This window comes from Enoplosus armatus, chromosome 6 (genome assembly GCF_043641665.1).
Source record: "Enoplosus armatus isolate fEnoArm2 chromosome 6, fEnoArm2.hap1, whole genome shotgun sequence".
Taxonomy (NCBI): Eukaryota; Metazoa; Chordata; class Actinopteri; order Centrarchiformes; family Enoplosidae; genus Enoplosus; species Enoplosus armatus.
In genome coordinates this window covers 10594616-10618242 of record NC_092185.1, presented here as the reverse complement: position 1 = coordinate 10618242, position 23627 = coordinate 10594616, and the positions used below count along the sequence as shown (strand labels likewise).

Sequence of the window (23627 nt, the reverse complement as noted above, 5' to 3'; positions counted from 1 at the left end):
CCGCTGTTGTTGGGAGTCACTGGCACATAAACTGTACATCTGTCAACCTCTTTGTAGTGTTGGGACTGAAAGGACGAACTTGACAGTGCAGCACAAAAACAGAGGGCATGGAAGACAGGAGGAGGCAGACTTGTTATCAGGCACCACTTATCAGGAATTGACACTGACAAAAACACTTTTTGAGTTGTATTAAAAATTTTACCAAAAGAAACCAGCAACAGGGCTCAAGCCCAAAATTTTCAGACAACTGGTCTGTGCAGAAAAAAAAAGAAAATCTGGCTTGTGGTTTGATTTCTAGGAAGTGAAACCAGTGAGGGGATGGTGCTGAGGGCTTAGTTCCTCTGATACACTTTGTAGGAACTGCAGATGCTGGACGGATCAGATCATGTACTGGAGGGCCACCAACTGTGAATCACTTCCCGCGAGCTACAAGGCATGGATTTATCACAAGTGCAGGTGTATAAGTTGTTTTGATAGTCAGTCTATTGTCTCCAAACTCACAAAGAACAGTCCTCTTTGATGGGACTGCTGCAGGGTTCATTGGATCAGTCTCAACTTCTTTCTAATCTTTGTCTTTCTATATTAGCAATGTTAACATTTTTATCTAAATTCTATGAGTGGAGAGAGTGCGGCAAACTTTTGACTGATGATTCAAGTGATTCACAGAGTTTTTATCCATGCCATGACTGGAATCAGCTGAGTCAGTGTTTACTGAGATTTTGCAAACTACAGCATGTCCCTAACGCACCGAAGTAATTGAAAATCAACCCGCACGTGATAGATTTGATATCACGCAGGTCTAAAATTGTACCTTTTTATGATTTTAATGTTCGGAAGCTGTGTAAATATTTCAGGATGGGTTTGATTATCATATCACAGCCAAGAATAGTGAGGGACTTGAAGTGGAGCTACAATAAAATGTCGAAACAAAAATTATAGCATGAACCTTTTAAGATTTGCCTCTTAAATATTGAAACTAACCCTGTTTATTGTACTGTCAACAGGCATTTTTTATCTCGATCATGGAAAGAGGGCATTGCAAAATTAATTCAATAAAGGGAAAACATGGCAAAATGAAAATCTATTAGTTGTCAATTTAATACATTATTTTCCAGGAGCACCTCAAGTAGAAATCCTCTAGGTTAGCATGAAGAGCTACATCTTACAGTCAACTACGTCAGCGAGTCAGAGGTCTAGAGACAAGTCAAGCATTCCCAAAGATGTCCTTTACTGTACCAGAAAATTAAATACATATTACAACCAGTACTACGAGACATAAAACACCCCACAAGGTAAGTACAACCTTATTCATTCGTATTTAATACTTGTATAGTATTTATAAAACCTGGCATTATTTCTAGACTGAGTGTTTTTCTGTTTCCAGACAGAGAGAAGATGATGAAAATAATTTCTGCAAGCAAACCCTCACAGCTTCAGAAATTTAAGGCATTGGTTATGTGTTGCTGCAGTCGCTCTCTGAATTCTTCTCACTGCAGGTTCCAGCTGTGCAATAGACATTTGGTGGGACTTTGTTTCTCCTCACTTGTCCAGTGCTGCAGTCATCTCAGGAACAGCCTGAAGAGAAAACAGAGACTTAAATATAATATTCTACCAACATTTTAAACTGGCACAATGGCAGTTTGCATTTGTGTATTTACTACAGGAGTTTATTTACAGTCCTGAAAACTTAAACTACATGTTTGTAATCGCTCCAGTGTACTTTTAAATGAATCATTTGTTAACTTAAACACACTGGCACACGTTTAGGCATTTAGATGAAGTTTAAGCCATTTCTATTCTGCATTAATAACTGCTGAGACCACTTGAAATATTTCCAAACTTTACCTGCGGGGATGGATGTTCGCCAGCGCCTGTCACTTTCATCCCCAGCATATTCAATATAATAAGATTTATGAGTTTATTACACAAACCATCATGCATGCTGGTGCTTACGGTATAAATGAGCACACTGACTTTCACCGGAGATTTATCAAGACTGCAGCAGGCTGCAAGCATACAAATATTTATCACAGTGTTTGTAAGGTTGACCAATGCAGAGTAAGATTCTACACGGGAGGCATCTGGCCCATAAATAAACATGCTGATAATGCCAGTCATGTGGTTTTAAAGAAGACAAATTCCAAAAATAAATAATGAAAACGTAAATATGAGTACAAAATTATTCAAAATGGCTCTCCTTGCGAGTCGAGCAACTTCAGAACTGAATGATCACTCACTGCCTGAGCTGGTCCGAGGTATCAATTGTCCTTTTGGGGAAAAAGTAGAGAGCCCATCCATTTTAATCAGCTATCTGAGTGATCACATGTAAGGTGATCTCACCCAGTAGGTCACAACTCTACTGCCACAAGCTATTATTACTAATCACTCCTACAGAGTTGGTCAGGACACCTGGGCTGCTCATGCTCCACTGAGGGGCTAAATAAAACATGACCAACAGGACACACATGAAAATATAACCTACTAGCTTTTCACAAGCAGCACTGGACTCCAGTGTTACTCGTGCCAACACTCCTGGCTCACGATCCCCAAGTACCAGCTAGATACAAGAAAGCAACTAAGCGTGTAAAAGGCCTGGCAAGTAGAAGCTGAATACAAAACTGAAGCCACATTTTAAGTAACTACTGATCCCTTTTATATCTTCAGAAATGCTAATGTGTTTCTCTCTTAACAGCATGCTCAGCCACAACTCTCCTCTGATTAATTCAAGAACTTAATAATTCAACAGTTGCACATTTCCATTAGGTGGAATAAGGCATCGTGCAAAATTTATCAGTGAGAAAGCAAATGTTATATTCTGACTGTCACTCTGGACTCCTATAACAGCTATCGTAACATGCAGAGTGCGTCCAGGCAGAAGGTGCATGAGTGGTGTTTTTGTCTCACTGCTTGGTTGTTTCCTAAATGTAGGATCACAGTGATGTTACTGCAGTACTATCAATCCCAGGTGCTTACCTTGAAAAGATCAGCGACCAAGCCATAGTCAGCCACCTGGAAAATGGGAGCCTCTGGGTCCTTGTTAATAGCAACAATAGTCTAAATAAAAAAAGAACAAGTTTAGCTTGTGCACACGACAAATGTGATGTTTTAAAGCAACAGCTTAACATTTGGTTCTTGATTGTAAACGATACAGAAACATTGTGTGTGTGAGATGTGTGCATGCGGACACTGGCATGCTTTTAACGTGATACTAATCCCTTTGTAGCGAGGCAACAACTGTTTTTACAAATTCTGCCAAATGCCTGTTACCAAACTCCAAAGTGGAACATTTTGTTCTGTTTAATACATGGAAAAAACAGGTAAAACAAAATGCATAGGGAAAAAATAATAAAGGGGAGGCTGAGAAAATCCTCATGTGGTTCCACTGTACCTTGCTATCTTTCATTCCAGCCAGGTGTTGAATAGCTCCAGAGATACCAACAGCAATGTACAACTCCTGTGAACATGAACAGAAGACAACCAGACAAGTGTTACTTGCTTGTAGACATGAAGTGTAATCTCAGGCCTTTGGAAAAGGTAAACCTAAGAACTACGGTACAGCAGAGCTGACTGATGGTATAATGGCCATGGGCGTGTAATCTATCAGAGGATGCTGGGGCGAGGGTGCAAAGGGTCAGCCGTCTGCACATCTCCCCAAACCCGCTGGGAAAACCATCTCTGCCTCTCAGTTTAATGCATGGCCATATGAATATTTCAGTGCTTATTTACTGTTGCAGCTGAAGTCTCAGAGGAGCAGAGCATCCATGTGTGAACACAACAGTGTCTCATGCAGAAAATACATTAAGCATCCTTTTCCACTAACTGCACAACGGCAACAGAATCTGCAAGTTTCTGTTTTTACATTATCAGTTTATAAAGCGTAATTTGTTCCCATAGAATTATGAAAACTCATAAGCAAGGTGCTTTTGGCCATTCCAACTGAATCTCACTTTTTTAAACTAAAATACTAAAATTCATCCAGTGTCTTCTTCACATTCATTTTAACATCATCCCTGGATCAATGAAATCAATACATACATCTCTGGATTTAATCATCTAATGCTGGAAGAATGTTGTGATGATAACTGACCAGCAATTTACAACTACACTCATTTTACAACTTAACGCACTCCATTCAGAGACTAAGCACTGTTCAAAGACACTACATTTTGTGATGATAAATTGTATTTTAATCAGCAGAGAAGAGATTATCTTACATACACACACATAAATAAAATGTGAATGATTCATTTTACTGAATACAATCAACATTTTTAGATTGGTAGGGTAAAAAAACAAACTAGATTTAAATTAGATTTAATCAACTTAGCCAAATTCAACAAGCTTGTCATAACATTTGGAAAATCAAATTAGGACAGTCTGGCCTGGCCTGATGCTCTGACAGACACCCACTGCACTCTGCTTTAATGGATCAGCTAAATCATTTAGGGAACTAAATGTGCCATCAAGTACATTTTGCAGGGCCTAATGTGTGGATAATCACAGCTGGGGTAACTTGGCTGAATCACATAATGGGAAGTTAACCTTTTTAAAAGGGCAGAGGAGCCACCCTGATCGTACTGAATTGCAAACATGCTGAGTAAAGGCAAGCAGGCATTTGTCAAAAGCAACAGATGTGTCCACTCTGACAGTTCAAGTGTTTATGGCCTTTAAACTTGTTTTTGAATGTAATAGTTCACATTTTGCCATTTGAAAATGTCCCATTAGCTATTTTCTTGATTAGCTGCACAAGATGGAGTAAATCCAAATCCACAGAAAATGAATAACTTACTGGTGCTACAATCTTGCCCGTCTGTCCAACCTGCATGTCATTAGGAACATACCCAGCATCCACTGCAGCTCTGGATGCACCAACTGCGAAAGGAATATTATACAATTTAAACTCTACCTTAGTAAAAAAAAACAAAAAAAAAAACAGGGAGTTAATACCACAAACTGATTCTACCTGCAGCATTCATCTTGTCAGCAAGGTCATAAAGCAGCTTGAAGTTATCTCCACTCTTCAAGCCCCTACCTAGGAAAAGAAAACACTAATAGTACACTTTGACAGAAATTTGAAAATACACACATGCTACTGAATTCTCTACTAACCCCAACAACTACTACAAACACAGAAAGGGGCTTTGCAATCAAATGGGGACATTGCTTTAACCCTCATTTGTAATTCAGAAACACAAAAAGATTTCACACCTCCTGACACCACAACCTTAGCGCTGGTCAGCTCTGGACGGTCGCTCTTTGTCAGATTCTGTTCCAGCCACTCAGAAACTCCAATGGGTGAAGAAGCAGCAACTGCAGTCAACAGATGAGAGGATCACAAATGACAAGGAGGAACACAGTACTATAATATAGTGGTACGTTTTTTTCTGCATCTGTATTATAAAACCACATCAAAGGTGGTTAATCAATTACCTCGTGAAGAAACCTACAACAATACTTTATCATCCATTACATCAAATCATATCTCGGCATGCACTGTATCAGAGCTCTCTGCATGAATCTGGAAGCTACTGTACCATCTTCTGATGCAGCACTTCCTCCCTCTGTTGGAGCAGCCTCAAAGGATGTCCCTCTGACCGTGAAGACCTTGATCGCCTCATTACATTTCACAGTGCTGAGAGCATTTCCTACGGAATCAAATTATTATTAACATTAACACTGTTTAAGTTACAGCTGTGTCATATCAAGGCTGTATCAAATCCAGTTAACATGATTTAACACTTCTTCTGAAGCATTTTATGAGAAGACTAAAAAACGACATTTGTTACTTCTTAACCATAATAACAGGGCTTACCAGCATAAATGGCTCTGACAAAAGTGTCCGGAGACTTGATCTCAATAATATCTGAAACTGGAGCAACATCCAACTTGGCAGCCACTCTGGGAAGCAGGTTCTGCAGAACAAAATGGTGAATATGCACTGATCAAACTTGTTGTAGAATCAAGAGGAGAAAGAGGGAATATAGTTCATAGACTGATAGAATGACATGGATGATGGGTACAAATAGTTTTGTAAATTGTTGAGATGGTTTGTAAAATTTAGATTAAAATTAAGATTAAAATTAAAGCAGGAGCTTCTGACTTTTCAGAGTAGATGTTTATGTGGTAGAATAGAAACTGGTCTTCACTAGGCCATTAGAAAATAAATACATTTCATAATATACAAATCCAAATGATACAGCAGAGGTGGAAGAAGTACTCAGATCTTGCACTGAAATACAAGTACCTCAAAATTGTACTTAAGTACAGTACTTGAGTAAATGTACTTAGTTACTTTCCACCGTTGTCATACAGGTACCGCTCTTGTCCATGACTTACCTTTCCGAAGGCAGATGCACCAGCACAGATGTGGGTGAAATTGAATTGCTTTTGTGTTTCCAGGATAAGTGGAGTCAACTCCTCTGAGGAAAGAAAATAGAATTAGAAAGCCGAAACAAAATCAGGTAAGTCTGCCTGTGACTGCAGCTGTGCCAGGTCTGGCCAGCTTAAACATATGAGCAGGGAAATCAAATGAAAACCTATCTCTCCTCCCTCAGTTACTACTGCCAAGTTGTCCTTGAGCAAGTCAAGCATTAACTACATCATCCAGCCATGAATATGAGTAAAGTTTCCTTCGTGTTACATACCTGGCATTGAACCTTTGTACGAATCATGTTGGGCAACCAGAACCTTCTTCACACCTTGTACTTTGCTGATTTGCTCCACAACCTGAGAAGACATGAAAACTATCGGATGTATCTATCTTCTATATTCTTATGTATATGTTCAAAATGCACTACACTACAGTCTTAACTATCCTATGTTTTTGCTTATCGGTATGTTACTGCAGTATTGTAATGCAATAATAACCTCTAAATTATATCACAAATACAACACATTTTGCGATCCCACAAGAAGATCAATCTAAAAAGAATTGCTTACCTTTGCACAGTCTGTTCCAGCAACCAGACAAGACACCTCTCCACCCAGCTTACTGGCGGCAGTGATGGCATTGAGCGTAATAGGGGTCAGCTTTTCATTGTTGTGCTCTGCAACCACCAAGGTGCTTTGAAACCTTTGGAGGATGCCAGTCTGTTGGAGAAAATGTCAACATCTCAGTATACAAAGCACTCACGCATCTGGTGGTGCTGCCTTATAAATAGCCTGTCATATTTGAGATAGTGTATAGACACGGCTTATAACATTCAAAGTTAATTGTGTAAATAAAAACGGATCAGACTAGCGGCTGGTCAATCAGAATGTATCAATATTTGCCAGTGAAAACGTGTTTTACTTAATCTTGACAAAACATTTTGATTATTAGATAAATTATTACAAACTAATGACTAAATCAAAATTACTGAGAAAGATTTAGATTTCTGGGCTGATCAAGGATGTATATAACATTAATTTGTTTATTTTGTAATGTCACTCAATTCTAGGAATGAATTTGTGTTTGTCTGGGTTTTAATAGATTACGAATCATTTGAGTATTGGAAGTGTACACGTAAGTTAGTGGGCAAACAATGCAAGTGCAAACTCTGAAACAGCTGCATTCAGCTCTGTCAAAGTAAAACAGGATAATACCAGCCTCATCTGGACATGACCACTATCAGTTCTTAAAGGTCATTCACATTAAATCAAACACATAGAGAAGACGAAATATATAGCTACTTATTATATACTGCTAATACACGTCTCACAGGTGATTCAATCACTTTGGTAACACCTGCTGCGTCACTTGCAGTTTTGAAGTTTCGTAACTGCTGTTTATTGATTCGAGGTTTCATAACCGCTAGGCTAGCTATGCTAACAGCAGCTAGCACTAGGTCAAAAACAAAAAACTGTTAACTTATATTCTTGCTATACCACGGTGTATATATGAAGTTAATATCAGTATAAGTCAACCCACGTTGTCACACGCAATTACAAAATAGTACGACTTGCCACACGAGTACGACTTGCATTACGTCTAAATAAGCTAGCCAGCTAGCAGCTGCTGCAAAAAACAAGTGAGCTAACTGAGGTGTTTCGTGTTCTTAGTGTGCCATAACAGATCAATACAATGTCTGTGCATGTTGTTAAGTTGTCACACCCTTACCAACTGTTTCAGACTCGCTTTGTTAAATGCTCTGTTCATCTTGGGTCCCTCTTGCTGCTTGCTCCTTAGCGCTGCTGCAGAAACAAAACTATGCCAAAGGTTAGCTGACGTTTGCGACGAGTTCTCGCGAGATAGACCAATCAAGAGCGACAACTTCCGGTCATGTCGCATTCGCTCTGTCTCTCTCTCTCTCTCTCTCTCTCTCTCTCTCTCTCTCTCTCTCTCTCTCTCTCTCCGAGATTAAATTATCTTGCAAAAAACCATACAACTGCAAAAAATATTTTTAAATAAACAGTAGTCATAACAAGTTTTTCAGGGAGAATATAACAAACTTTCTCCCTCAGAGACAAAATAAAGTAGGACGAAACTTGAAACTCCTCTTTGGAAAGACTAGCAGTTAACCTCGGTCTTGTTGCTCTTCAGCCTATTTTCTTAATTATAGTGCTACTGTTACAGCCACTGTTCAAATTGTCTTTTCAATTAGTATAATTAACCCGGAAACAGACCAAATCAGACCAAAAGATATTATTACATTTTGTTGAATATTGGTACACATATAGTACACAAATATGTGAAAAAATCAATATGTGAAAACGGTAGTTTTGTTTTTCTGTGTATAAAGATGATCACAATATGTGATGTAGATCATTTAATCAAATCAAATATTTAATATCAATATATTTCGTAAAAATATGATAATAATGATCATTTAAAGCTATAACTTCTTTCTCGATAATCTATGTTTATATATATTCAAAGTCCATGAAATGTTTCTGCTCTGTTGGTTATATTAATACATTTGATTTGTATTGTATTTATATTGACTGCTTTAATAGCACTTTGTGTTTTCAGTGGGCTACATGTTTCTGATTGATTTATTCACAGACTCATTAGGTTTATCTGATGATGATTTTAAAATGAAATTAAAGAACTTGTTTGATGTTTGGTAGACCATTATACACGAAAGCTAAATTTAAACATCGAAGTAACATATCTGTTTTCATTTTGTTTTGTTGTGCTCGTGCTCTCTCTCTCCTTCCCGCTGTCCCGTTTACACTATTGAATATTAATGATTGATTCTTGTGTAAATGATAGTAAAGGAATTATGAACATCCAGTGGGGATTTACAGTATTTACCGTATTTATTTATCAGCTGTCAATTACAAATGACAAATTATATGAAGCTCTGGTATACGGATGTATGCAAAAGAAAAAGACCTATTTCTAAATTGTGCAGCTTATTGATCGCTCTGTGGATCCAAGATCTCTGTATGATATTTCATCCAGTAGAGGGCTCTCTACAGTAGGGTGAGAATATTGAATATTGGCTAACTGTTACAGTCACTTAAACAAAACAAAAACAAAGTAAATTTATAATAGTTTTTACAATAAACAATCAGACTCTTACCCAACAACAACAGCAACAATAATATCATTTTCATCATTTATAGTAGTTGTAAGATGAAAACCAGTGATTCAAAAATGTTTTACATTTGTATTTTAGAGGAAATCCAAACATTATATTATGTATTTACCAGGGAAAAAAATCTCACAGCAAAACTATAAAACAAAACTGACAGGGATAAGCTGCCATAAACAGCACGTATTATGAGCCTATACAAATTACAGAAATGTGATACTAAAGGAAATAACAACGACAGCATCTAAACTCACACTTGATGTCACACAGTAAGTCCCGACAATCACACTCTGAGTTAACAAGGAAATTGCTTTCACTCGGGAAACAGAGATGGGCAGGCAGCGCGCTGGGACAAAAAGATGGGAGGAAAAAAAAAACTACTCTCACAGTCCAATGAGCAAAAAGGGGGAAAAAAAGAGCAGGGGTCCAGGAGGAGATTTGCATGGCACTCTCTCCCCGGACCCACAGAGGTCCAGGTTTGCAGACGTCACTGGTCGAGGATCTTTGTTTTCTCTCCACCTCTCGGTGGAGGAATAGCCTACAAGTTTATCATCCAGCCAGGGACGGGACGGTCTCCTCTGCCGCTCCTCTCCTCCATCTATCGGCTTGCACTGGGCTATTTCTCCTGTATGGTGGATATCCTGCTCAACACTTCTTTCTTGGATGATATGGGGGATCATTCAAAAAGTAAGTTATTCCTCTTTCTACTCCTGTATTACTATTCTAGGGGCTTTATTGTGAGTTTTTTTTATTTCACATGTATGTCCTAACTGCTGTGTAGCCTCTTGAAGCGCATGATTAATCGCTCGACTAATTTAATCGAAAACAGCAACTAAGCAATAGAACAGTCCCAACGAAAAATTACTATAATATTCATTTGATATCCTTTTATCAACTTATAATGTAACTGTGGTGCTCGTGCGCTTAAAGTCACCCATGCCGTAGTTAGTTGGTGATATTTTTAGCTGCTGTGGTCTCATTATAATAATTCAGTAATATTCGTGGAAAGACCTACATGTTTGTTGTGAGACTTGTAGAACATTTTCTCTCCTTAAGGTGACATTGGTTTAACAGGGATGTCATGGGGATTAAAAGAGTGTTGCATTAATGCATCCCCCTCCTCCCTCACACAGAGAAGTCGGGAATCGCAATGTGTGTGGGCTGTGGAAGTCAGATACACGACCAGTACATCCTGAGAGTCTCCCCGGACCTGGAGTGGCATGCAGCCTGCCTCAAGTGTGCAGAGTGCAGCCAGTACCTGGACGAGACCTGCACTTGCTTCGTCCGAGACGGAAAGACTTACTGTAAAAGAGATTATGCAAGGTGGGAGTTCAACAGGAGTTTTTACTTTCCTATATTTTAGAGGCCATGTGTTGGCAAAAGAAAGTGGAGGTTAAAAAGGAGGAAACTGAGATGAGATGAAGTAATATTCCCATAATGATACTGTGTCCATATTGATTGCAAAGGGTGTTTGAAAGTGTGCAAAATGAACTGCAGACCTGAATCAGATTTGTGTTGCAGGCATTCAGGGTTTTATTATTTTCCTGTGATAATTATATCAGCTTACACCTTTTTTTGTGGAAAATCAGCATTAGATTGGTTTAATTCAATAACATTTAGGGCCACTGCATGAAACCAACACGTCTCCGTGTTCCTTTTTCAGGTTGTTTGGCATCAAATGTGCAAAGTGTAACATGGGCTTCTGCAGCAGCGACCTGGTGATGAGAGCTCGGGACAATGTGTATCACATGGAGTGTTTTCGGTGCTCGGTCTGCAGCCGGCACCTCCTGCCAGGGGACGAGTTCTCTCTGCGGGACGACGAGCTGCTGTGTCGGGCGGATCACGGCTTGCTGGTGGAGCGGGCCTCTGCAGGGAGCCCGCTCAGCCCAGGGAACATCCACACCAGACCGCTGCACATCTCCGGTAGGCTGCAAACCGGTTTATTATGAGGCCATAAGAACTGAAACATAACACAGTACACTAGATTTAGATAGGTCTAAAATTGTGCATTATTATATTGCTGTATTATATTATTATTCTTTTCATAAAGAAGCCTACTTAACCTTCTTGCAAAAGTTTTGTTTTTAGGTTAAATTTGAACAAAGAATAATAATCATATTTTGTATGAAGTTGGGCCTACTCTGAAAATGACTTTCGGGGCAAGAATTGAGTCAAATGTGTCAATATAATTCACTATTTTATTCTATAACAGGCTTACAAATACTGTAGGAAAGTTTTAAACCGAATATGTCTCTGACAATATGAGTGCAGTGACCTTAATTGGTATTTCTGTAGCCTAATAATTATATAACAATAATAATGATGATAATAATAACAATAATAATCATAATAACTTAATTTATTTTAATTTCTTAATTTAAGTTTACTATATTCTTATGGACTTAAAACCTTAATTTATTCATCTAGAACATTGATCTGAGTTTCTATTTAAATTTTTCCTTCTCCTCAGACACTGTCTCGGTCCGGCATCCTCCTCACCACCGGAACCACGTCCACAAGCAGTCCGAGAAGACCACCAGGGTCCGGACGGTGCTGAACGAGAAGCAGCTCCACACCCTGCGGACCTGCTACAACGCCAACCCGCGACCGGACGCTCTGATGAAGGAGCAGCTGGTGGAGATGACCGGCCTGAGCCCCAGGGTGATCCGCGTCTGGTTTCAGAATAAGCGCTGCAAAGACAAGAAGAGGTCCATCCTGATGAAGCAGATTCAGCAGCAGCAACACAGCGACAAAACCGTGAGTTCATTGTGTTTTTATACTTTCATGATATAACTATGAAAATAATGCATTGTTATAGGCCACTCGTTTCCCATTTCACAAGTATGTAACGTATGTAATGTAACTTGGGCAACACCTGCTTTTTCGGCTTATTTTCTTATTTGTTCAGTCGCTGACTTCCCCGCAAAACTTGTTATGAATTCCTCCTCTGGGTTAAAAAATATATGTAAAACTCAACAACAGTCTGTGTGGATGATCAGATCTTCACACAATGTTCATGTGCAATGTTGTTGCCTCACTTTTGCTCGATAAGATAAAGAACGAAACAATTACATGGCAGCAGTGCCAGAGAAAAAAACATGGCAGAACAAGAAAAAAACGTGAAATCAAATGAGATTTAGTTAGAAATTTAAAAGGGCTGATAACATAACATAAACACCATTTAGACGGATAATTGTGAACCAAAAGACAAATTCATTTTAGATATACAGATGGTATATATATCAGAAAGGAACTAAAAACTGTAAATTGAATTATTGAATTGAACTATTTCTTAATTGAAAAATAATTTGCATTTCTGGCAGAGCAGACCAACTTAAACAGCTTTTTTACAGGCTCATGTAATTGTGCATTTTATAGACGGTTAGTTAGTGATCATAAAGTTCAGTATTTTCCTGCATTTTCTTGCATGATCTGTTTGTTGTCGAGCAAAATTAGCTGTTGGTTCCCTCATAATGACAAAAAAAAAATCTCTTAATCTTTATTGATTTATCTTTATTTTGCATCACTTCTAAACAGCATAATATCGTTATTCCTGCAGTGACTCTACCCTTTCCAGGCTTACTTCATTACTGGCCAATATTTGAGCGAACTGAATGTTTTTTTTGTTCCTCCTGTAGAATCTGCAGGGCCTGACAGGCACACCTCTGGTGGCAGGCAGTCCTATCCGGCACGACAACACCGTGCAGGGGAACACTGTGGAGGTGCAAACCTACCAGCCACCGTGGAAAACCCTCAGCGACTTCGCCCTGCAGAGCGACCTGGACCAGCCTGCCTTCCAACAACTGGTAGGATTACATTCAATAAATCAAATAAAAAATAAATGATAGGTTATTAAAACTAATACAAAGGGGCTGCAATAGGCTTACATTCACAAAGAGAGATAGAAAAGGGAAAGAGAGAGAGGCGGATTTGTTATAAGCTTCATTTATAATAAAGAATAATTCTAAAACACAGATTAAGGTGGTGATGATGATGGGATTCATCTAAAAGCAACACTCAGAAACAATAGATGAACATATTTAATCCATTAATCACAAAGTTATATCTTAAAACCTGATTCCAATTACATTGACACCTTTTGATTTTCCAAAGATTCGAGTGCAAACAAACTGTTTCTCAGCCTTGTGCAGGACCCCACGTGGAGTCACTTGATATGCTGATAGGGTCTCGTGAGATTCACAAGACTGATAAAGTGATGTGTTTTCACATGTCTGTAATAGAAAGGCCTAATACTTACATTATTAAAAATAATAATAATAATAATAATAGTATGTGATTATTTCTACATCCATTTGGATGTCACATGTTGACATGTCTTCATGAGAAGTTTGGCACCAGCAGAGACAAGCTGTTAAAAAAACAAGCATTTGTTTAAATATTTTTTGTTGTTGGTCTGACTCCCTCTGTTTCCTCCGGCAGGTGTCTTTCTCCGAATCGGGCTCTCTGGGCAACTCCTCGGGCAGTGACGTGACCTCTCTGTCGTCGCAGTTACCGGACACACCGAACAGCATGGTGCCGAGTCCCGTGGACACGTGAAGAAGGGACCTCGAGGTCAGCAGGAGCCCCTCGAGCGCGCAGGGACGCGCAGAGATCTCAGTGACATTCAATCAAGAAAAACGAACAAAGGACCAGGATGGATTATGCTCGAGGATACATTCAGGTGTCGACTGGAGGATTGGAGATCTGACTATTCCCTTTATATTTAGGCATTTCAACTCACTGTCTTGCTCAAAGACGCCTCGGCAGGACACACAGCGGTTGATGGACATTATGGGCTTCTACTTGCCTTCTACCATGATGCCAATGCCCGAACTGGCCATAACACGTGAGCCTGTTGGCCTATTGGACGTCTGAACGTTAATGCTTACAGTATGTTTATCAGGAACCCAGAATACAAACTGTGTAGATGTGCATGATTTGTAAGTTTCAGTATCGACTCTTGTAAATGAATGAAACAGATGAGATGCGCATTGTTGGCGTTTTCTCCAGAAAATAAGTTATTATTATTTATTATGAGGACAGACATAGCCGATCTTATCAATAAAGCCACAGTTCTAAAGTGATTATTGCATGCAAAATCCGTTTGTTCCGTAAACCTTCAGAAGAGTTTTAATAATGGTCGGCAAAATAAATCAGCTTTAAGGTCAATGGAATCTGCTGCTTAATGCTTGACACTGTTTTAAGTGGAGGTTAGAGCCGGAGGAGCTCCCCACTTTACACTATAATTCAACCTGTTATGAGGGCTAATTCAGTAAAGACTCAGACAAATAAATACATAAATATACAGCCAACGTGTGTACAAATGTTCAGTTGCCCAAATGTTTGGGTGCCCTTCTCTGTCAGTGAGCTGCAAGCGTCCGTTCACAAAACCCTGCTTATATTTAGGCCTGCTCAGTTTCAGAGCCAAGTGGATCAGTGACTGGCGGCTCACAATATATATTATTAACTATTTGGCCGATGTGTCACAGGTCAGTGAATCAGACACAATAGACTGAGGCCTGTTTCATTTGCCTCCAGGTGTGATTTTTGTTGTTGTGGAAATTATGGCCTCAAAATAGCCTGGGCCTTTATCTGGAGCAAATTTTGCACGATGTTTTATTCCCGTCACAGCGATAAAACGATAAAATTGTCCTTATTTATACAAATGTCGCGGTGCCATACCAACTTGAGGCCCACGGTCACAAGTCTAGACAGAGGACAGGCAGCGGCGGCTGCTTATCTGCATCTGGCATCACCTGCAAAGGATACACTGAAAGGACCCACAACAAAACGCGCAGCCGCGCAGCGCTGAGGGGACTCCCAGCCTGCAGGACGCATCCTGGCGTGTCTTGAGTTTATTTTCATTCCAGTAGGAATCCTGAACGGCAAATAGCCGCTGGACAAGAGAGCACGCAGGTCAAGCCGGGACTGACACACTACACCTCAACAATTTGTTGTGGAGGATCGGCTTTTATCAGCGAAGGAAACGGGAGTCTCATTGAAATTCAAAATCCTGTTAAGTCCTTAAGACACGCTGATATACTAAATCTTTAAACTGTGTGCAAGAGTACAACAGTAGCAGCAATTCAGTGAAGAAGATGTTAACTAGAAAAACACTAGACAGGGCTATCTAATGTTAAACACCAAACCCCCACTGTCACTTTTCATTTTAAAATGAGTACACACTTTCGAATAATGATATTTTAGTCATTTTTCATCACATCTAGCACGTGAGACTTTAAATATTAAACAGCTCCCATATCAACACTTCAAACTAAAATTGGAAAAGCTGGGCAAATGCTCCAGCAATTTCACACTGTGGACAAGTCAAAGGGCTGTTTAGTGAATTTGAGTTTCTTTTCTTTCCTTTCGCCTGCTTCTAAATGCTGCCTGACTGTCATATGTGCAGAACTAGGGGCAGCATTGATGCTGTGGTGACGGACCATTTACAATAACAAACGTTATCACTATCTTTTGAATACAGACTATACACCAATCAATAAACTTCTAATAATCAGTACAAGGTAAGGATGATGCTAGACACACTGGTGGTGTCAAAATGTAGATTCAAAAGTTTAATATATATATGTTTACATCTAAAAACCCTGTTTGTCCTGAGGGTGTCAGTTTGTGAGGAACTGCATTAGTCACCAAATCAGGAGATTTTCATTATCTAAGTTCACGAGGGGCTAACTAACTGTTGATGTTAAGTCATTATCATGATATTAATTTAACTTTGTACAGTTTACACAGAATAAAACTGAGGAAAAATACATGACATAATCATAAGTATTTTATTCATATGATAACGGTAAATAACTCAATAAATTATATTAATCTGTGAGTGACTCCTAACAGAGAGAAAAAGATGTGAACTTGAAAAATATAACTCTTAACACATATTTGCTATCAAGGCAGGTCATGTAACTTGGAACTGGCATTATGTAGACTAGAGATAACATTCAGGTCATTCACATTCAAAAATGAGATAAATACAATAAATTAATACAAACAGTATTGATGACGGTGCTTGGCAAATCATAAATTACAGTATAAGTAAATGTTTCAGATTTTCTATCCATCTACAACAGAAACAAGAAGAGAAACAAATGGCTTGTTTAGACACTGAATGGAATAGTTGTGCGTGTGTTATAACTGTAATGTACAAACAAGACATTTTGTGCAAATTCCTCTTAAACATCAATCTGATTTCCAAGAAAACAAAACAGATGCACCGACACAGGATAAGGCTTCACAATCTTTACATTTGACAAAGTCCGAAAGAACATATTTATCGTGTGCAGACTTTAAGTCAGGAAAAAAACCCCAAAACAAAAATCCAAAAAAACAACTCCACATCTCGGTCTCTTTTGTAGTGTTTATACTGGGCATTATCCATTCTGAGGACAGTCTACAGCTCCATCACTCTTCCTGCTTCTTGAGAAAAAACTGCAGCGCTGAGTCCCACTGATCCCTTGGAAAGCGGTTAGACAGCTCGCAGTAATCCAGCGGCTGGGAAACTTTGCACACTTTGAAAGAAAAGAACAACTACGTTATACTGGGTGTCCAACAGAAATCCTTAAACCTTTTCAAACTGAAAATTAAATCAGAATTTGACCAAAACAAGCCCGACGTGCTGAGAGAAACTCTTCACAACGAAGGATTGTTACGTCTCAATACTATGTACTAATGTCAAAGTACATTAAAAATATTATTGGAATCGATTGGAGAATCTACATGTCATAAAATAGCTCCATTACCATACCTATTTTAGGTAATAGAATTAAAAACATGAAATAAATACAATCCATCTAATTTTTTTGTTACGCATTTAATACGGTTTATCAGAATAACTTACCTGCTTGCTTTATTTTGTTGTCCGACTCCTTCTCATTAGCAGCACAGTCCTAGGGGAATGAATAAGAAGCATTAGTGTGAACTATAACAGTATACTGCACTCACTAGTAGTGTTGTGTATGTACAATTTCATTTGTCTCATCTAAGATTAATTTAACATTCCAGCAAATTCCCATAAAATAAAAATGTGAAAATGTGAAGCTGCTACTACATCTCATTGTAATTCAACTAATCAAACCAAATGTTTCTGGTATAACGGGTGATAAAGAACCACTGTGGGTCACTGCGAGGAATGTTCTTGAATGTTCTTGAGGTTAACTCAACAATGAGGGCAGCGGGGCAACACACCATGCATTATTGCTTTGTTTGAAAGAAATGACAATGGCTTGTCTCCCTTTGAATGGAAGTTAATCGGTGTCTAAACAGTGGTGGTTGCAGAGTGGTGAGGGGCGTGTTGTCAGAGGAAGATGAAGGAGACAAGCTGTTTACTGGGAGTCGAACCAGTGGCAGGTAAATCCACTGCGAAGGAAGCCATTTATCTTTGTAAAAGCCTGCCCTGCTACAGATCCACCGGGGCCCAGATGAGTAATTGTTATTCAGCCGAAGAAAAGAGAGAAGAAATGTATTGTGTTTGGATATTTTATTTAGAGGCATGAAAGACCAAAGAGCATGTTTTTGATTATTAGTCTGTTTTTGAATATTTATTTCTTCAATACTTTTTTAATACATTTTCCACATTGGAGAGAGTACGTCTTTTAACCATCTGATTTATTTAGATGCACATTGCAGATCCCAAACATCTTATTTGGCTTGGATACTTTAATCAATGAGTCGTTCAGTTATGGTACATCTGTGTGTAAGATTATAATCTATTTATGTGCATGCTGTATGTGTGACCATGTTAACATATTTACCTGAATGAATGTAGCCAGCAGCACACAGCTCATCTCCTGCTGCAGGATGACCTTGTTTTGGGAGTTGTTGTAGCAGGCCGAGATGAGGGAGGGGAAGAGCACTCTGATGAGGCGCGGGTGGCTGAAGTACTGGAAGGGCAGCTGACACAGTTTCTGCAGCACGCTGGGCTGACGGCCAGACTGCACTATCACCTGGAACACACAGGGAGCAGGGCCAGTCAGTCACTAAGCCAGTCAGACGGCCAGTCAGTGGCACTGCTGGTTGTAAATCACCGCCCTTTGCCCCTCCCACATGTAAATCTGCCACTAAAACAACATGCAAACAGCCATTAGGAGGAGACCTGGGGGGGGGGGGGGGGGGGGGGGCAGCCTCCCACTTTGCAATTATGGGCTATAAAACACAATGATGGGATGTTTTGTTCTTCCTTTGTACCAACGGCAATAGCAGAGCTGCTGTAACATAAGAGGGAAAACAGAAATGTGAACTGAAGTCATTATCAGCGGTTAAAACTTCACTTTCAAGTTTTGTGTTAAGCTCTTCAAGCAACACTGAAGCACAGAAGCAGCGCAAAAGTTTGTTACCGCCCTGTAGGAGTGAAGCTCAGGTTGAGAGGGCATTCATAGTGCAACAGGGGAACGAAGGGGTGGGGTGGCGGGTGAAAGGCAGGGTGAGCAAACCTCCACCAACCGTGTGGCCACCCCCACTTTAAGAAATGAGCAATAACATTAATGGTATTTTCACCCTGCCGACATCCTGCTCTCCATCACAGCCCGTCAATCACACACCATCACATCCGGGCCACCAGTATTACAACCAAATCACTCCCAGCCTCATTTGATTAGAAAGGGGACCGCTGCAAAAGGAAGGGGTCCCGGCCTAATGCTCTGGTCACCTCCCCTGAGCCTGGGAAGACCATCAGCACCCCTCTGAGAGCCATGAGGTCAGCATGCTAAATCCTGGCTGAAAAAAAAAAAAAAAGAAATCCAAAACACTGCACTGCTTTACAGGTATAGACTATGGGACTGGGGGCTCAATGCCAATGGAAACCAGAAGGCTAAGGTGAGGTCCCCAAGTCATGGTGACATAAATTCACCAGATTTACAAGATTTTACAAATACACTCTCTAATACTCTTCCACTGGCTTCTCCTTTGATAATGCACTCCAAGTTCGAGCAGCAGGATAAACAAAGCGATAATTCACCGCTTTTATCAGTTCAAGGTGAAGCTTCTCAGAGCTGCCCTCTACAGCGGCGTTCAAAGGGACACAAAACAGTGCCATTTCCTATCATCATTTGTTTAAAGACTCCAAATGGACAGGTCAAACAATCTGAACTTTAATGCATTACAAATACTTAAAAATGTGAAGAGCGCTGAATTTGTCATCCTGAAATGAAAGTGTTAATTTTTTGAACACATCAGTTCTGCTCTGTATGTTTTACTGAGTACTGAATGAAAGAAAAGTCTTGAATACGTTACAAAGATGAAGAGCGTGCTGTGAATATGTGCGCGTAACAGTAGAGGAACAAAATCTCCACAGTTTCACTGACTCAATAAGTGTTTTTCACAAAGGAATGTGGGACTCTTTGGACAAATTCATCCACTGAAGGAAAGAGAAAAAAAAAGGCAAGCTCTGGTTGTTTTCAAAGGTAGAGCTGCTTATTTTCAGTGCATGTAGCATTTTCATGCTACCTTCCACTAAATCCTACATCATGATATTTATCTTGTCTGTTGCAACACTGCCAAAAGACAAACTGGCAATGGGGGGAGGTGGTCATAAATTTATGCAGCAGAATTCATTAGAAAGCCAAAACCATGATTCAGCAAAAGCTAAAGATTCTATTCGTTCTTGTGTTTTAATCCACAACATTTATAGTTAAGGTATCATAATTTAACACCGTAGCAAGTGTTGGATGTTTGAGCTGGGGCTCTGAGAAGATCCAACCCACAAATCACCCAGCGATCTCATAATCCTGCACTACGCACAGGTCCATCTTCAGCTGCCTAAACAAATTGTCCACCCTCAAGTGCCTGACGCAGAAAGACATAAAACAAAGCCTGGTGGCAGCAAGAGTCTGGAGGTAACTAAGACCTAGAGTCCCCTGCCAACTTTCCACGCCTCCACCAGGTGAAGAGCAACACCAGAGCCCCAAATGGTTTCCAACTAGAGATTATGCTGTGGCGTTACTTCTTCCAGCTCAGCTGAAGTATCTGCAGCTCAAAGCCTGACATCATAAAACTAACAACAAGCATCTGAACCCATGCATCTGGCCCCCGTGTATAAGGCAGACCCTGTAAAAACTCAAGTGTCTTGGCTGCTCTGTTCTTTCTTAAGTTCAGAGTCCTGGCATTTTCAAACAGTGCCGAGTTTTATGATGCTTCCATGACATAACTTCCTCACTGTCCACAATGACAACAAAGAGTGTGTAAAGTTAATGTTCTGAAACGCAAACAAATTCCTGGGAAAACCCAGTGTTGACGCGGCAACCAAAGTTAAAGCAGATTTAAGAACGGAGAGGAAAAAGAAGAGACTGTCATCATCCAGCCATGCAATAACGAATAAATCTCAAATAGCATAATTAGCCTGTGTGCACAAGGCTACAGAACTGCTGGATCAGGCTAAAAAATATTATTAATTTCTTACTGCACAATTTGAAATACACACTTTTAATGTCACACAGAAGAAAAGTGACAATCCTGAGTTTGTAGAGGAATCTTCATTCGTCGTAGCGTCTAGACAACCCGAACACCTCAGGAGGAACAGAGCCAGCACGGGGCCATATATCTGACACTTGAATCCACAATATAAACCAGATCCATCAGAGTGGAACTTTACTGATAAGACAAGCAGCACAACAGACACCACAAAGCAAAGTTAGTCAAATAACTGTTTAGTGCTTCTTTACGACATTTACAATGGCTTAGAGACGTACACAGGACGCTGTGTAAATTGCCTTTGGACCATTACATGCTAGCGATGCAGACATTGACATAGACACTCCAACTTGACTTTTAAGGCAACTGTCAGTTGTTTTAAAATCCCATAAAAAACTGCTGTTTACACAATAAAGCTTAATAACTCTTTATTTATCTCTATGAGCTGACGCCGTCATTCCACCCCAGATCCTACTGCTGATAATTCTGCTCTGAAACCAACCTGACGACACCGTTACAGACAAATGGAAACTCCTCACTGAAAGGTTTGCAGGGATAAAAATGTCCTCAGCTTCACTTAAAGTCAGTTGGACCAGCGCTCACCCTTGAAGCAGAGTGTAAATCATCTACCGAGCTAACAATAAGGTCCTCTCCTGCCAGTCAGTGGAGAGTGTGTATGTCTGCGTTTCTCTGCCTCTGTTTACTCTGCTGGGTGATACAGAGTGTGCATTCCCCAGCGCTGGCTCCCTATGGTCTGCACGAGCTGCACTTACCCTGCAGGCAGTGAGGGCTTGGTTGTCTTGGCAGTAATGGACTGCTGAAGGGAGCGTTTCAACATCAGGTTAACAGGAATTACAGGCCTAAAGCTTGGCTTGGGCCTGCGGGGCAGAGGAAACGCCCTCATAGAGAATGGGAAGAAGAGGAATGACCCCACAGATAAGGCAGAGCTCTGGAGATGAGTGTGGGATGTTCAGGCTAGAGACATGTGATGCTCACTGGTATAAAGAAAACAGTTTACGAAATAGAAGCACAGAGGAGTCAGGTAATCTCAGGAGCCAGTGCAGGGAAAACGATCCCATTACATTTATAAAACGTCCATACGCTACCTGATATTAGCCCTGCTTCTGTGTGTATGTGTGTGTTACGAGGGCAACAGCATTTGTGTGTTTGTGTGTGTAGCGCACTCTGCTTGCGTGTGTGTGGCCGTTTTCCAATGTACTGAGGAAAAAAACAGCAAAGTTTTCTTAAGATGTGCACACACTCAAATTGCTCGTGTCTTTCTAAAAAGCAAGCTGGAAGGTGGGTTAACATGTCAACAGTTTACAATTACAGTCACAGCTCACACGTTCAACAGATCATCACCCCGGATGATTCACAAATGAATCACCGTATTTAAAAAGGCAAGGAGATTACCGGCACATATCTCTTCAGGGAAAAAGGAAATACAGTTACATGTCAGTTACAAAAGGGGTGTCATTTGTTCTGCTTTTTTTGTCAAAAGGTCTCCACGGACGCACCAAATAGACAATGAAACATATGGTTACATGGCTCAGTGGCCCCCATGAGCAGAGACACACTTGAAAAACACACAAGCCTACATATGTCACTCTCCCAATGGCTTTTTGTGTGACAAGGTGAATTATTCATGTCCTCCAGAGCAGAGGGAATACATCACTACGTATAGTGCTGCTTCAAAGTTCTGCTTTTTATGAGCAACCTTATTTCTAGAGCATATATGTAAACAAAAGCTGGTGCGCCGACAGTGAATCAGCAGTCTCCGCGACCGCACAGGCCTCGGGTCGGGGCGCTTTTGTGTCCTGCCAATGCTTACATTAGCTTCAGAAAAGCTCAAGCTGCTCTAAATATTCTCCTTAACGCCATCTATCTTGGTGCGGAACTGCATGGACGCATTCCAGGAACTGGACCACTGGCAAAGATCAACTCGTGTGGATCTTGTTTCCCGACAATTGACACTTAAATATGATTTTTTTTAAAACTAAATCCTTAACCCAAAAGCAAGGTATGGGTTTCTTTTTTTTGTGGCTTTTTCACAAAACCTTCTTATTGGCAGTGCCCGGGTTGTGGAGGAATGACAGATTTTGCCTCAAATTGGCAACATAGGAATGTTATTTTTTTACTAAATACAGTCAAGCATGGCTGCCCTGTTAACGTCATTGTGGCTGTACAAAGACAAATCATCTGTCACTCGCTTAATTTAATTATCAGTCCTCATTCAATTATTCAATATAATATGCAAATTGGATCCACAATGACCAACAAATGCTAATTCTGTACATCAGAATAATTAAATTGGATAGGAGGTGAAAGCAAACGAAAGTGCCAAAGACTGGAGGAAGATTCTTTAAAAACTCTGGTAAATTAGAATCAGTAATCAGCCTATAAATTGTTGTAATGGGGGTTGACTGCGACCATGCGGACCTAAGTGACATATCAGAGGTTTGAGTCTGAAGCTGTGGCTGCTGCCTGTGTGGGTCAGGCTTAACATAATCAAAGCCCAGCCAACTGTAGCATGGCTAATAAGGGGCCCGGTAGACGGGCCACGCATGACAGCCAATTACACAGCAGCCAGGTCTGCTCCATCACATCCTGCTCACTTCCATAGAGCCCCCTAAGTAGTTGTAACACCGAGGCCAGCACGCTGCTCTGCTTTACCAGGAGGGAACA

General features: G+C 40.2%; 3 protein-coding genes across 3 annotated transcripts in view; 1 reads left to right on the top strand and 2 right to left on the bottom strand.

Annotated features, from left to right (window-relative positions):
- Positions 1–1080: 1080 nt before the first annotated feature.
- etfa (electron transfer flavoprotein subunit alpha) lies at positions 1081–8197 on the bottom strand. Its single transcript, XM_070907267.1, has 12 exons — positions 8099–8197; positions 6940–7089; positions 6645–6726; positions 6337–6419; positions 5813–5912; positions 5535–5645; positions 5209–5310; positions 4964–5032; positions 4790–4872; positions 3389–3454; positions 2974–3054; positions 1081–1575 (listed from the first exon to the last, which is right to left on the bottom strand). The coding sequence occupies exons 1-12, from the start codon at positions 8135–8137 to the stop codon at positions 1540–1542; spliced, it is 1002 nt and encodes a 333-aa protein (XP_070763368.1). The 5' UTR covers positions 8138–8197; the 3' UTR covers positions 1081–1539.
- A 1827-nt stretch (positions 8198–10024) lies between these two features.
- Positions 10025–14075, top strand: isl2a (ISL LIM homeobox 2a). The gene is made up of 6 exons (XM_070907721.1): positions 10025–10205; positions 10652–10841; positions 11182–11441; positions 11989–12275; positions 13157–13324; positions 13959–14075. Exons 1-6 carry the CDS (start codon positions 10148–10150, stop codon positions 14073–14075), a joined length of 1080 nt encoding a protein of 359 aa, XP_070763822.1. The 5' UTR covers positions 10025–10147.
- A 2240-nt stretch (positions 14076–16315) lies between these two features.
- Positions 16316–23627, bottom strand: part of scaper (S-phase cyclin A-associated protein in the ER) — a 58067-nt gene continuing 50755 nt past the window's right edge. The window contains exons 29-31 of the mRNA XM_070907119.1: positions 18290–18481; positions 17377–17425; positions 16316–17047 (exon numbers count right to left, since the gene is read on the bottom strand). Coding sequence (XP_070763220.1) covers positions 16941–17047; positions 17377–17425; positions 18290–18481 — 348 coding nt within the window. The 3' untranslated portion in view covers positions 16316–16940. The remainder of the gene's footprint in view (positions 17048–17376; positions 17426–18289; positions 18482–23627) is intronic.